The sequence below is a fragment of the Aaosphaeria arxii genome (assembly GCF_010015735.1).
Source record: "Aaosphaeria arxii CBS 175.79 unplaced genomic scaffold BU24scaffold_6, whole genome shotgun sequence".
NCBI classification, from domain to species: Eukaryota; Fungi; Ascomycota; class Dothideomycetes; order Pleosporales; genus Aaosphaeria; species Aaosphaeria arxii.
The window spans coordinates 968,410-983,257 of record NW_022983479.1 but is presented as its reverse complement, the minus strand read 5'-3'; the positions used below and the strand labels follow the sequence as shown (position 1 = coordinate 983,257).

Here is a 14,848-nt window from a genome sequence, read left to right as displayed (position 1 = left end):
ATGGATTCTCAAGGGGTAAGCGAGGCCTCAAGCTTTGAGAGCATGGTTTTTCAAGAGGGTAGCGAGACCTCCAACTTCGATAACACAGTCGACTACGAAGAAGATCCTGAGGCCGAAGGACATTGTTTCTCAGCTGATGTAGAATCTGAGTACTTTCATCACTATGGTCCCGGTCTATTCCATCCTGTCTACATTGGCGATATTTACAAGGATGGGCGATACAAGATAGAGCAAAAGCTTGGGTGGGGAAGCTCATCTACTGTGTGGGGAGCACGAGATCTCCAGTAAGTTTTAATGCCAGCTTGCAGCAAATCAAATGATTTCAAGTTGCTCTTGGCAGTTCAAAGTACTAAATTTGGCAGTGACGACAAGTTCGTGGCTATTAAGGTCATAGAATCGAAGGCATCAGAAAACGATAAGGAACTTCGAATCTTGCAACACCTTCGCGATAGCGATCTCGAACACCCAGGACGCAAACATATTATCAAGCTTCTTGACCATTTCTACCATGACGGCGTAAACGGACGCCATTTATGTATCGTCACTGAAGCAGCGGGACAAACATTGTATCAATATGTCGACGCTAAAGATCGGGGCTTGCCAGGTCGCCTAGATGGCTCTGAGTGTCGCCTCTTTAGCCGGCAGCTCCTTCTTGCGGTTGACTTTATGCATAAGTGTAACATACTCCACGGCGGTTAGTATAGTGTGATGATCACAATGTTCACGAAGGCTAACATTTCCCTAGAATTACACAACTCAAACATTATGTTTCTCTTACCCGACTACTGTTACTACGATGAGCCATGTATTTCGCAGGTCACTCGGAAAGATGGTGAACCTATAGGCGAGCACATGCCAAAGCACGTGGTTGGAAAGCCTAGAATCTCCACTGATCACGACAAGAAGAAAAACATGACGTTCGAAATGACCGTCAAGGTCGTAGACTTCTCCATGTGTAAGTCCCGCTGACACCTTCAAATAAAGCATTTTACCTGACAATATGTACCATCTAGCGTTCTTTGCCGACGAGCTTCCGACCCATGTTGCCACCAACCGTTCCATGCGCCCTCCCGAGATGATCATTGAAAGGCCCGTATCTAAAGCGATGGATATATGGCAGCTTGCCTGTGTTGTAAGCAAATACCTTTTGAGCCCTACCAATCTCCCAGAGTAATTTCTAACGTGTCTAAGACTTATTGGGCTGCCACACGAAGTGATCTGTTCGACGTAACCTACGATACTCGCACTTTAATACCCCAGATCCACAAAGTGATTGGCGAGTCCTCCGCTGATTGGCTCTTGAGTGCTATGATAGAAGGCACAAAGAACGAACTCTGGAAGGATGTTCCACCTCCTTACGGTAAGTAATTTCTTGCATTCTTTGTTGACTTCCGACTAACAATGTAGACTTTAACGTTCAACAGCATATCTTGGAGAAAACCTTGCGCCTTAGAGTTTACCATCCTGATAAGAATCGTGATTTCTGGTGGAAAATGACAGAATGTGATATGAAAATGGATGCTGAGGATGGCGAGCTTAGTGAAAGAGTTGAAAAGATATATAGCGAGAGGCTTAAGCAACAGAAGGAAGCTGCAGCTCTATACAAACCTCTGGAAGGGAGGCCTGAGGTTGCAAGGTATATAGTCATGCTTGGGAGGTACCTTCGGAGGATGCTAGTGGTTGATCCTGATCAACGTCCGTCAGCGGAAGAACTTCTTACGGAAGCTTTCGTTCAGGATCTGCGCCTGGACGATTATGTATTAAGTAATCTGCGGGCGTAGTCTCGGATGTTGGTAGGCCTATAGAGGTTAACTCCTAATCTGATTATCTCCCTTGGCTGCGTAGACTAAGAAGATCCCACTAGAGTCAGTACAGTCTAGTTCTTCGTATCGGCATACTTTATCTAGTTCTATACTCGACGAGGACCTAAACGATTAGGAAACATCATCAAATCAAATGTAGTTTAACCCGTGTGGACCTATCTTATGCTTAATGTCAATCTCCTTAAAGCAAATCGACAGTTAACGCAATCCTTTGTAGAGCAACACTGTGCACTATTCAGCAGTCGCAGAAATAGAGCAAAATTCCTGAAGTTATTTCTATCTGTTAAGTTATTAGAGTGACGGTTCGTCTTGTTAAATTTCGATTGGTATCTATTCTTAGTAGTCCAAGTTAGCATCTTTATCTTTCGAATGGCAAACAATGTCTTTTGCTGTGTCACTGGCATTGTTCTCCTCTCAGTGACTAATTACATCCTCTCTTCTGTTCTTTAATGATTTAGGGGTGCAGAGCGACTCAGAATTCCATCTTCGGCGCTGCCTTTGTCAGTCAGTGAGAAGTACGATGACAGTGATACCATCACATCTTTACCCGTACCCTCCCCCACCCTCATTAGTCCCCCTATACCGTAACATATCTTTGCTCCCTTGAAACCTGACATTCATTCGAATACATCCAGGGCGCGTAGATCTCAAACCGCCACTCAGTACTCAAACCCAGCCATCCTAACGTACCTTCGTCCCCTGTTTTTCCAGCATGCCAAATGTACTGGATAGAAAAACGGTCAACGCGGCCGAGCTATTCCATGCCACATCTAACAGTACATGTCAGCAAGCAACTTGAGCTAGATCCTCCGCTCAAACCAAGAAAAGCAGACCAAGCCCACCACCACCCGTAGCCATCCCCATTCCCCCCTTCCTCCCTCCCCACCGCATTACCACGGCCTCCATACCCACCACGCCTTTGAACCACGCCCCCAACAGCTCTCATATCCCCCTCACCACCACCCCCTTCGAACACTAATCCTCAAACACGTCTTCGACGATCAACGCCTGGCCGTCGCGCTCGCTCCCGACCTCACCCCAGGCATGTACAATCAAGTACATCGTTCCCCGTGCCTAAAGCCTAGTGGAGTGTTTAGCGAGAGTGTAGATATGCGGGTTGGCTTTTCGCACGTAGGTGATTTATTGTGACGTAGGCGAGCCTACCGCCATCACTCATGCATGTATTGAAGGACTCAATGGTGTGGGATTGTGGGATCGTAGGCGTATATGGAGATATAGACGGAGGGAGGGGAGGGGAGGAGGCGCGTGTGGTGTAGACGTCAGGGAAGGGGGATGTGGGAAGCAGGGAAGGGGAGGACGGAGGGATGATGGGTTGGGTCGTGGATGTGTTTGGCTTCTAGTATCTACTATCTGTCTATTGTGTCTGTACGGTAGGGTAGGTAAACCCTACATGTACATGTACGTGTGATGTAAGTGACCTAGGTGCTAGGTTTTCTAGCTTTCGAAGGTGTAATTGTCTTTTGTGAAGGGGGAGGGGGTTAGACGGGAGTGTCTATGAGGTGTCGAAGGCGATTGGAATTGGAGTGCGTATGTGGAAGGGAAGTAGGTACTGTGTGAGTGCGGGCGTCTGAGTGCTGGCGTCGTGGATGACGTACGGTACGTACACGATGGGTAGGTTTTCAGGTATAGGTAGGTATCTAACGGGATGTACGGTTCTGTAAGGCTTGAGAAGCAGAAAGAACTTTCATCTCTATACAACCCTTTAGAGGGAAGGGCTGAGGCTAAAAGGGATATTGTGATGCTTGGGAGATACGTTCGAAGGATGCTAATAGCAGATCCTGATCAACGCCCAAAGACGGAGGAACGTCTTGCGGAGGCTTTCGTTCAGGACATTCACTATGATTATTACGTAGTCAGTCGTCTCCAAGTATAGTACAGTTTCGTGCAAATGGAACTTTAGGCGAAGCAAACTGTATTGTTACCGCTAAAAATAACTTTCGGTGGGCTAGATTTGTTGTACATAGTGAATGATCAAAGGACTCTGGCACCTTTCACTGCAAACCCAGCTTAATCACCTTGTGTCCCATCATTCACTGATAATGTGGTGCCTATTGCCGCACTGCGCGGGCCTTGTTATTCTACTTATATAAACACAACCTTTCCACCTAGAATACCAACTCCCAAAACACAACTCCCAAAACACAACTCCTCAACCCAGGACAATTCATAACCATGAATTCCCATCCACAATCCCCCAGATTCGTCTTGAACTCTGAGTTTGAAGAGTGCGAGAAATCCCCATATATCATGGATCTTTTCCGGTATCTCGGCCGACAAGGACACTTCCAGGGCTACAAAAAGGTCCTCATCCATGACCTCCCCCACGTGAGTGACACGGAAAAGCGGCTCCACGTCACGATCCATCTTCAAACCGCGGAACAGTTCCGAGAGAAAGAGTATTCAGTCGGCCACGTCCTCGTGGTGCGAGAAAGGAATCTGTACTATTCTCTGATGAAGGTCAACGACGCCATAAATACATGGCCACACGATGTGTACAAGTACTAGTCTACTTGAGTCGCTGGTGAAGTATGAAGGCCACTTATGGGGAATTTGATATCAGGTGTTCGCTGACAAGACATGTTAGATTAAAACCAAGTTCGGAAACGACAACGTCAAAAGCAGTTCGGGATAGAGAAAGGGATGTTTGTTGGAACAAGCTATTATGTTTTCATATAAGGGATTTTCGAAGGGAAGTCATGGGTATCAAGGATCTTATGGAGTTTGGGAATATGATGAGGCTTTTGGAAGATACCCTTTATCCGCACCCGCGATGGGAGTGGCCTAGACAGAAAGATTAGAGCGGAAGGGAGCCAAAATTGCGAATTAGATCTCTTTGCTGGATTGCACATCGTTTACGTGAGGTCCCTACCATGAAGCCCGTCGCTGCGCAACAGGGTATGATGGTTTCATGCCGACTTATAGCGTTACTTAGACTTCAGCCAACGTTCACCAACACACACTCCCATTTCTTCCAAAAATAAAGCTCCGTGCCTGATTGACTTTAAAACTCCCCGCCCCCTCGAATTCTTCCTGTTCTGTCTCAACAAGCACATTTAATATCCTAGTATCGCAGGATCCTCTTGGAGACGAAGAAACGACAGCTCAACGCTCAGGTCTAGTTGACCCATCTGACAGTGCTCTGACCCAGCCCACAATCTTCCCACTCTTATCCTCAACATGCACTCTTCTAGATATGGTATACAACGAATTTACAAGCAAAGAACTGCCCGGTTACAGTATCTATGACACTCCGCCCGTTATATAAGGCTAGATGTTACACGGGACCAGGTACAAGATGTGTCCGTTCCAGGCTGCCACGACGAACTAACGCGTTACGCGGAGTACTGCACGATCAAGTCTTGGCCATGATATCACATCACTGCTCGTTTTCAAAGCTCCTTCATTCTCCTAATCATCTCTATTGGTGCCGCATATCTAGAAATCGTAGACCATTAACAGTTCCCTAGTATGCAAGATTGAAAATAAAAGCCATGATTTCGGTGGGGACTTACAATGATTCGCGCAGCCGATCCGCCAGCTGTCAAATCCGCCGGGCGCTGATCATCTCAGCGCTTCATCTGCGGTTGGGTTGTGACAGAGATCAACGGCACAAGCAAGTTTGAGCAAACAGTACTAACTTCTAGAAAACGCTGGAAAATACACATGGAAGCAACCATTCACCGCATCTAGAGCGAGGTGGTAGGTTTTGAAATACAGTGCATGACAAGGCCAGCTACAGGTGTATTCATGTATCAGACAGCTGCAGTCAAGAGCCCATGAACACTGGCTGGAGCCACGGTTGCATCGAGCTGATAAGATCTGCCTCAGGACTATAATACGTCACAAGGCTGCACTGTACCAATGATTTCGCAAGTACTCGTAGGGCTCGGGAGGGTTGTGGCACTCCCGCGGATGAGGTAGACAGAGGATTAGATCACTTCCCCAGCACTCATAACACACTTGAGCTGGGTACAATAAAGACTAATCTCTGGCTCAGGTGGCTCTCAAAGCATGGGCATCATAGTAGAGAATTGCAATTTGACCGTACGCAAGTTTGGATGTTGTCGCGTCTGGACGCCTCTGTACTAGGGAGCATCACAGGCACGACCCGGAATCGGTGGATAGGTAGGATAAGTAGGTATGTTTCTCTGTCTATAGGCCTCCGGAGGTAGATTGATGATGTTCTCGACCCCTCTCGGCAGCCCTGATCGTTCGATCTATGCCCTGCCTCGTGCCTTTCCTCATACACACGAACCCCGAATAGCCTCATCTATCCTGCTACGCCATAATGTCCTTGGCCTTATCCCTTTTGCGCTCGAACCGGGTCGATAAGAGCCCGCAGGCCCCGTAAGATGATACTTAGGCACTCCCCTCCCCCCTCATCATCGGGGTTGTGTTTGTGTCATCTATCGTGTTTGTTGCGTTGGTAACCCTTACGGTTGGGGACGCTGAGATTGCGTATATGCTTCAGAGACATATGGAATCGGTCATTTCAGGCGTTTTAGAATAGCGATATCCAAACCCTATCCTGCTAGATTTCCAGAGTGATTGGTGACGGACCGATGTTTAAGGTAAGTATACGCGTCTAATTACAAGATGGCTGATCCAACTGAACAGTGCCCTTAGTGATCGGCCATTTGCTTCTGCTTTATCTTCGTTGAGTTCAGCTCTGATCCTCCAGACCCGATTTCGAATAGTAACCGATGTCTTGGTTTCACACTTGATTTCTCTCTAGTCACGAGATAGAGGGGATGCTCGAAGGTCCATTCGACAATGAGTCCTGTGTATCACGATCTACCGTAGCTCAGAAGGCGGCATTCATACATGAGGCTGATTCTTTATTCATGCTTGCTATCTTGAAATCCCTCTGTGTGATAAGAAAGCCATCTTGCGCACGGGGGGGACGAAATCTTGTGGTTGGCGTCCTGCTCATGCACCTGCGTTGCCTCTCGCTTCCCTCACCGTATCGCTTCCCTACAGACAGAGTACTGTGGAGTGGAGGATGCGGCTAGCTCAGAACACGACCCTATGCGTCTATAAATACATAGGACTCCAAACAATTCTTATCATACCAGTTGAGGTAGGGCTTCTTGTGGTAGAATGAGCCTTGTGCTTGCGGCACTATCGTACCATCAACAACACACATTTCTGAACAGACTAGGCTGCCTGTTACGCCTCGTCAAGGCATGACCCAGCCACTGCAGACCTCGAATTGCAAGCGTCTGCCACAGGGCAGCAGCTCCCATTCATGCTGTGTAGCTCCGAGCCTTTGCCAAATCTAGCTTGTGTGGCTCGCGCCGTCCACTGAAACCGGCCGCTGAATTGATCGACCTTCATATATTCGATGTTTCTAGGGTCGCTCGGTTTAGGCTTGGGCTACAGGATGTCTGTTCCGATCTCATCATCCCGTTGAGTCTCGTGACTGATACACAACAAAGCATTAACGAGACGGAACAGCCAGCCGTTAAAGCAAGATCATTGTCGCCCAGCCAATTCGCATCACACTGAGCCACCGAACGAGCAGTCACCATCTTCCATCTACCCCTGATCGACTCAGGTAAAGATATCCCATCCTTCTTGAGTAAATTGCTCTGGCATGCTACGCCAAACAGTTAATTAACGAATCAATCGGACAGGAACGTACGACAACCTTGATCCCCCCTTATAGCCATCTCGATCCTAAATCCAAACATAGCAGCTGCATCAACTCCCATCACGTCGTCCCAATCCACGAACAAAGATACATCTTTCGCACAAGGACTTCCCTGCTAGCATCACATCTCACTACCCCATCCTTTGTCTCTTCCCTCACGCCACTCGCTATCGAACAAGCACACACACACACACACCCAGCCGACCTCCCTTTTCCCCCCCTTTCCCCTCGGGGCAAAACAAAAACAAAACAAAACAAACCTCAACCTCCCCATTCGCGCGAGGGGGGCGGCTCTAGACCCCTCCGTCGCCCCGCACTCAACCACCCACACGATGCGCAACCACCAGGAACCCGAGAACAAAGGGGTACCCGACGTAGCGCTGCTCGCCGTCACAACGCCGAGGCGAGGATATCACAGGTAAAACACGCCCCTAGTCCAAAGCGCCACGCGAGCCAAAAGGGGATTGTTCGTATGCTTGAAAGGACCCGCCGACTAGCTAGCCAGCTGAGCACCGCGGACACTGACTTTGTCTGAGGTCGGCCGTTGTTCGACGGAGAGGGGCGTGGTGTGGGATAAGGGGGGACGCCTGTGTCTTGTCTTGTCTTGTCTTGTAGGTTTCCCCCGTCTCGTCTGGTTTCCCACCCACCCGCCGAGATGGGTTGGGTTTTTAGGAGGAGAGGAGAGGAGAGGAGAAGTTAGGTGCATTGAGACTGCTCTCTTTGTGTACGTACCTATCTTTTGCGAGGAGGTGGGCGTGGGGTTTCTCGAGGGGTTTCTCCCCATGCAAAGGTCGAATTTGATCGGCATGGTAGGGGCGTCCCTTGTCTCGTCGCGCTTGGTAGGTCTTTGGGGGGTTGGAGGGGGGAGTCGATGCGATGCTCTGCTGAGGGTAACGCGACGTTGGAGTCATGGCTTCTTTGATCAGAGTGTGAGCTCGAACGACATGGGAGTACTGGGGACGCGAGCCGTCGTGGATGACGTACAATTATACATATAAATTACCTATAACTATCTCACAGGGCGAGGGAGGGTTTGTGGATGAATCTACGTTCTACTCAAGCACAGCAGCACGGAGGGAGCAGGGGATGGAGTTGTGATGGGTTTCTATCTTGCAAATGGGTGTGTTCATTTTCGACTTTTATTTTATTTTATCATTGTTTTCCGCCCTATTTGGAGTGGGTTTAGTTGGTTCGGGGTTGGTTTCTGATATTGGGATGTTGTGGTTGATAAGATGGATGGTGGTCGATCTCTGACGTACGTGTGGTAAGGTACAGCCAGCCCTACGCTATGTGTGGGCTCGTTCGCTGCCAACTCTGTTTCAACCTCCTCGCAGGCTAAGTGACATCCCAGCGAGCCGAGCCCAGCAGCCCAGGCCCGCCCATCGAGCGCGAGGCAACCCACTGCACGCATCATCCCCGTGCCGTCCGCTCGTCATCGTCATACTATTCAACAACTACTCGTAGCTACCTTGTAACTATGTACGTACGGATAGCTAATGATCTCACCCCAAACCCAAGAGCCCTCCCCCACCGCCGCCGCCGCCGCCCGTCCTCCTCGCCAGAGATGACGTTGCAGCACCCCCCAGCGGCAGACTGTGCACCGCGTTCCCGACCCGCGCCTTCACGGCGTCGAACGGCGCGGCGGCGGCGGGGCGCGAGCCGAGTGTCGCACGCACGTCGATGCCGCCCACGAGGTCGCGCCACAGTGCGTCGGGCTCAGCGAGGTTCCACGCGATGCTGATGTGGAAATTTTGCGTGCGGTCGTCGGGGTCGCTGGGGGGTTGTCTATTTGACTTGATGCGCTTCGCGGGGGGAGTGGTATCGTCCTCCTGCATTGGACCCTCACCCTTCCCGCCGCTGGACGTGTAGAGACCCTGGTGGCCCTCCTGCTGCGCGGCGGCGTTGCAGGCGGCGAGGAGGCGGTTGAGTTCGTCGTTGGGGGGCCTTGCGGTCCCGAGCACGAGGAACCAGCGGTTGCGCTGGAAGTTGGGGACCCATTTCAGGGAGGTGAATTCGACTTCGAAGGGCTTCACGGAGGCCTTGCGCAGCCGCGAGGTGAGGGTTTCGAGGAAGGATTCGCGGGCGTCGGTTTTGAGCTGTAGGGTGCGGGAGAGGGAGATGTGGAGAGGTAATGGGGCGCCGAGTTGCGAGCGCAGGGAGGGCGTGATGGTGGGGATTGGGAGGGGTTTTGGTCGGGCGTCGTTTGCGCGTGTGATGGTCGTTCGGACGGTTTCGATGAGGGTTAGGAGGTGGTCGGATTCTGATTGTGAAGGTACCCCTTGGTCGCGTCAGGGGGATCAGGCATGTTGGTGTAGGTTTTGGTGAATGGAGTGATAGTTGGCCGGTCGCGTGAAGGGAATGGGTAGGTTGTAGAGTACGTACACTCTAGGTAGAGATGAGTAGGCCAATTACCCTCAATATGAGGAATGGCACGCTTGCGGCCGCCATGGAGAGCAGGATCGTCGTTTGTACTGATGCGCGCGTTGGCGGAGTACAAGTCGTGAAATGCAGCCGGAAGCGGAGGCAGGTCGGAAGGTGAGGTTACAGAGGTGGAGGTATGTTTGCGCTTCAGGGTCTTGCTCGTCTTCGTATCGGTATGGGTGGGAAGGTCAGCATCGTCCGAGTCGGAATCGGAGTATTGGACTAATGAAGTCATGATTGGTGGTGTTGTTACTATTATTGTTATTGTTGGAGAGCATGCATCGTGTTGATTAGAGGTCGTTGGGTAAGCTGGTCTGGTACTATAGAATAGAAACTAAGGGTCAGGTGAGTGCAATGGATTCATGGCCAGAACAATTGATAAGAGCAGAGTCACAACCGGGTCGAATCATTAATGTTAATTGATAGATTGGTCTGGTAGAATTATCGTAAAGTAACCTGGCACTGCTCGTACAGCTTTGTATAGCTTGTACTCCGTATAACCTCCAGGGTGTCTCCCAGTGGATGAAATTGGATGGAATTGATGAAAATAATAAATTCATGGGACGGTTGAAGGTTGAAGGGTCCAACCCCCGGTGACGCAGCTTAGAATGACTAACCCGGATTAGGCTAGATCCATAGCGGGTCATCCGTATTCGGTCCAAGCTCCTGCATCCCGCCAGTGACGTAACAACCGTCATTGGTTCATTCACTGCTTCTTCGGTTTTCGGGCTGCAAGGCGGGAAGAGAGGAGAACAGATGACAGACGACGCCAGTGACGCCGTTTGTGGAGAGGAAATATTGAAGAGAAACCAGGTATTAGGGAGGAAAAGACAGAATGCTATCAGACGTCAGTAGGGACTTATTGGATGAGTGGGAACCTACTAGATACCTAACAACCCATACGTACCCTATGACATATGCCGTTCATACTGTGTACAGTCACTTAACATACGCGTCCCTGCCAAGCTCACGCACTTCCTAATATAGCCAGCCAACTCTCCCACCACCACCTCTACCACTGCTATTACTACTACTACCCGCTCGCATCCTCTCTTCCTTCTTCCTCTACTTCTTCTCTTTCCTGCTCCGATACCATACTCATCCATCTACCTTGACAAAGAGCCTCACACTTCTTCTTCCCTCCACAACCTCAACTCCACCGTCTTCAGCAAATTCCAACTCTACCACAATGTCCACCAGCAAAGGCGCCGTCCAGGTGGGTCATCCCGCGCTGCCTCCTCCCTTGCGTAACCCCAAAACCTTCCACACCCGCTGACCCATATACCTCTTCCTTCTTCCCAGGCGCAACACGAACTCATCGATCCTCTGATCGAACCGGACCCAAGCGACGAGACTGGCCTCAACTCGCACTTCAGATCGACTTTTGCTCCTGCGCCCCACCAGCGCCAGACTCAATTACCCACTCCTCCGCACTCCGCTGGCCTGCAGGACAAGACTCCCTCCGCATCCATCCGCGAGCACCACACCGGAAGCACCGTCGAAACCAACCCTTTCCGCCGCTCCACTGCATCTTCGCCCTCCCACCGCCATCACCACCACCAGTCCAAGCCCAGCAATGGCTTCAACGACCACCAAAGCAGGAGGTATGACGGTCCTTCTCCTCCATACTCCCCCCAACCCCCCCGCTCCTCCCATCCCTCGGGCCATCGTCATACCCAATCCCACTCCGCCTCCCAGTTTACCTCCGACCATCGCGCACTGGCTTTTGGGTCCATGAACGAGTCGCGCCCAAGGCGTTCCAGCCAGCCTTCCTCGACCAACGTTCCCTTCAGAGAGGGTGGCGGGCTTGGGCGCAGCACCTCCCTCCGCGAACGCTATCCGGGAGATATGTCACACAGGCCCCTAGACACCATCCGCAAGGATACCACTAGGGCTCATCGTGCTTACCATCTCAGGAAGAAGAATTTCCAGGGCACCGACACCATCGACCGCCTCGACGATTCGACCTTCAGCTACCATCATGAAGGTCCGTTCGATGCTGCCAATCTCGCCCGCAATAAGGACTGGAAGCACAGTCCCGTCGCCGCTGTGCAGTCTTCGAACGAGGAGGCTTTGAGGGCCACCCCGCGGGAGAACATCGTCGATGCGCTCACCAAGCATCGGCCTTTGGAGGGCACTGCCAACATGCCGCCGGGCGTTCCCGATAAGTTGGGCCGAGTCCTCCACTATGAGGAGGGAACTGATCTGCACCGAGAGCCAGGTGTTAATGCATACAAGCGCTGGCCCGGCATGGTATGTGAATTTCGTCAAACGTGCTGACAACATGCTAACAAAAACAGGATTATCACCCCGAGGACCTGAAAGGCAAGGGCGAACCAAACTTCACCATTGACAATGCGATGAAGAACAAGAAGATTTATGGCGAGACCGGAAGCGAGATGCAGACCCGTCGCCGAAATCAGAGCGTCGGCACGGCTGATCTTGCTCCGACTGTACCAATCCACACAGGTTACGATCGTGACGGCGACCTGGGAAGGAGCAATTCCGTCGGCAAAGGTGTCGGCCATGCTCTGAAGAAGCGCTTTGGAAGCTTGCGCCGCCGCAAGGAGCAAGCAGCTTAATTGGACAGTCCCGCGGCGAAGACGACACAGACCATAGTATATACGTCTGAATCCACTGGGATTGACTTCGACGACATTAGCGGAGCACATCGCACAGCAACGCGACGCACTAACGACTTTTCACATGTACGAGTAACATCTGGGACCGAGTTTTTGATTCTGCTTTTTCCTTCAAACACACGTTTTGGACGATTAAGGGTCGGTTGGGGAAGGGAAATAATGACGGGAATTGCGCGACGCAAGCAAAGGACATAGACTGTACAGTATACATCATCGGAAGGATCCGGACACACGTAGGACATGGCAGAGGGCGTAGCGTAACATGCCTTTTGTTGTATCGAATAATGAGAATCATGACACATCACATACTTCCGACCTTTCCAACTTGATTCATCCCAGCCGAAAGGGATGGTAATAATCTGCTGGTCTCTGAGCACCTGCATGGCACGTTCCATTGATCCTTCCTGCTCTATGTTCGATTGTAAAAGGCAAGTGCGCTGGTAGTGCGTAAACAATATAACTAGACTAGAAGATCTCGCCAGAGACAGACACCTCACACTCTCTCGTCACACTCTCTCATACACGGAAATCGGAAATCGGAAATCTTGCATGTACGTTATTTGGGTTGTTTATATTTTGCATATTTGTCTGTTGCTCGGATTTTATGTGTTCGTCATTTCTCCATCATTTCTCCATTCAAGGCGTTCGAACTTGAATGGATTGCTCTTCATCGCCAGCAAGATTTAACAGGTACTGTAAGTACCACATAGAAGCAGAGAAAAATGTTCTCTAGAACCGGAGAGGGACATGTCGAACCATGAGAGCGTGCGTCGCGGACTGCGTTCAGCGGTTCCACGGTCGATATTGAGTCGCTACATGCTGATACCCTATCCTACATTTCGCGAAGATTTCTTCCGGAGCGTCATGTAGATTGGAGCTATCACCACAGCGGTCGTTGTTAAGGGCAGTGTTTGAGCCTTCGCTTATGTGCATACCCGTATGTACAGGGCGGGGTTGAGGCTGAGGCGACGACATGAGCGAGCGGTTACAGAGACAATTGCACCGCCCCGCAGCACTCAACACCTCCCTTCGAAGCACTTTCAATCATCGAAAAAAAATCAACCTCTTACCAAGCGGGAACTTTGTGTGATTGTCCCTCAAAACCCGACCATTGGAATATACCTAAGCGGCGAACTTCTCGTCATGGGGGAAGTCCTAGCCGGGGGCACGGCGATCCTCAGCCTTCCTGGCGTTTTCATGAGCTGTGTCCAATGCTTCGAGCTGATCCAGCAGGCCAAGAACTTCGAGCGGGATCTTCTGATACTGACGACGAAATTCAGTAATCAACAACTTCGATTCACCAAGTGGGGCGAAGCGTGCGGGTTTGGCTCGCCAGGTGGGTACCACCGAGGGCTGGATGAGCCGGTGCTCAAGTCCCATATCGGACGCACGTTTCAGAGTATTGAGATCCTGCTTGAGTCGGGAGTGAGGATTGTTAAGAAACATGAGGGCGATTTGGCGGGGCAGGAGGCCGTCGTAGCGGTGCAAGCTACGTTTCCGAAGTGGTCTTTGACTGCGGTCACGCGACGGCTCAGGAAAAGTCAACAGGCGAAGGGTTCGTTGGCTGTGGCCAAATGGGCAATCGCAGACAAGAAACAACTCGACGAGATCGTTCGACATCTGAATGATCTGATAGGTGATCTCGAGTCGCTCACCAAGGACCTGGGGGTTTCAGAGCGACAGAGATATCTCGTCCAGTACGAGATACAGAGCATTTCGGACACGGCAACGCTGGAGCTCATTGAGGAGTCACGGATAGACGCTGAAGACATGATTTCAGAGACCGCCAGCGCGAGGCTCCAGGATCTGAGCAGCGGGAGTGTTACTTTCAATTCTCAGCCCCCAAGTCGACGGGAGGTTTTGTCTGTGCCCGAAACGAAAAGTACTACGGAATCGTATGCAACCGCTCTAGAACGAGTTGAAGAAGAGGAACTTGTCTCCGAAACAAGCGGTACCTCAAAGTTCTCCTCAATACTTCCAAGATTATCTTTGAAATCGAAATCTCAAGATTCGCCTGACACGCAGAATAGTCGAATCATGAAGGACCTACTCAGTGCCGTAGGACCCAACACGAGAGCACCAAGCGACCTAAGTCTGGATGAATCGATGCTGGTCGAAAAGTTCAAAGACCTGAGCTTCAGCGCTTTTGACGAAGCATTGGCGATTCATTCACCCTCGTGGTGTGACTCCAATACTCCTCTGGCTGCGAGTGCTAGAGTACGACTCAGGGGCGAAATGCGATGGTTTGCAGAAGGACGACACGGGACCGCAGCTTCCCGCTGGTACAA

At 50.8% G+C, this 14,848-nt stretch overlaps 6 protein-coding genes across 6 annotated transcripts; 3 read left to right on the top strand and 3 right to left on the bottom strand.

The window, feature by feature from the left end:
• On the top strand, positions 1-1,781 carry BU24DRAFT_411177 (kinase-like protein; the record flags this gene model as incomplete). Its single annotated transcript, XM_033526035.1, has 6 exons — positions 1-284; positions 363-694; positions 746-955; positions 1,014-1,132; positions 1,192-1,360; positions 1,408-1,781. 6 exons carry the CDS (start codon positions 1-3, stop codon positions 1,779-1,781), a joined length of 1,488 nt encoding a protein of 495 aa, XP_033381780.1.
• Positions 1,782-7,177: 5,396 nt separating this feature from the next.
• On the bottom strand, positions 7,178-8,408 carry BU24DRAFT_411176 (uncharacterized protein; the record flags this gene model as incomplete). Its single annotated transcript, XM_033526034.1, has 3 exons — positions 7,178-7,443; positions 7,489-7,523; positions 8,230-8,408. 3 exons carry the CDS (start codon positions 8,406-8,408, stop codon positions 7,178-7,180), a joined length of 480 nt encoding a protein of 159 aa, XP_033381779.1.
• On the bottom strand, positions 8,383-9,142 carry BU24DRAFT_424435 (uncharacterized protein). The gene is made up of 2 exons (XM_033528505.1): positions 8,482-9,142; positions 8,383-8,413 (listed from the first exon to the last, which is right to left on the bottom strand). Exon 1 carries the CDS (start codon positions 8,906-8,908, stop codon positions 8,642-8,644), a length of 267 nt encoding a protein of 88 aa, XP_033381778.1. The 5' UTR covers positions 8,909-9,142; the 3' UTR covers positions 8,383-8,413; positions 8,482-8,641.
• On the bottom strand, positions 9,000-10,153 carry BU24DRAFT_350263 (uncharacterized protein; the record flags this gene model as incomplete). Its single annotated transcript, XM_033523636.1, has 2 exons — positions 9,000-9,775; positions 9,880-10,153. 2 exons carry the CDS (start codon positions 10,151-10,153, stop codon positions 9,000-9,002), a joined length of 1,050 nt encoding a protein of 349 aa, XP_033381777.1.
• Positions 10,154-11,107: 954 nt separating this feature from the next.
• BU24DRAFT_464219 (uncharacterized protein) lies at positions 11,108-12,500 on the top strand (the record flags this gene model as incomplete). The annotated part of the gene is made up of 3 exons (XM_033532189.1): positions 11,108-11,134; positions 11,221-12,171; positions 12,219-12,500. The coding sequence occupies 3 exons, from the start codon at positions 11,108-11,110 to the stop codon at positions 12,498-12,500; spliced, it is 1,260 nt and encodes a 419-aa protein (XP_033381776.1).
• A 1,203-nt stretch (positions 12,501-13,703) lies between these two features.
• BU24DRAFT_350388 (uncharacterized protein) lies at positions 13,704-14,312 on the top strand (the record flags this gene model as incomplete). The annotated part of the gene is made up of 1 exon (XM_033523642.1): positions 13,704-14,312. A coding segment is annotated over one exon (609 nt), but the record flags the coding sequence as incomplete, so codon positions are not given.
• Positions 14,313-14,848: the final 536 nt, after the last annotated feature.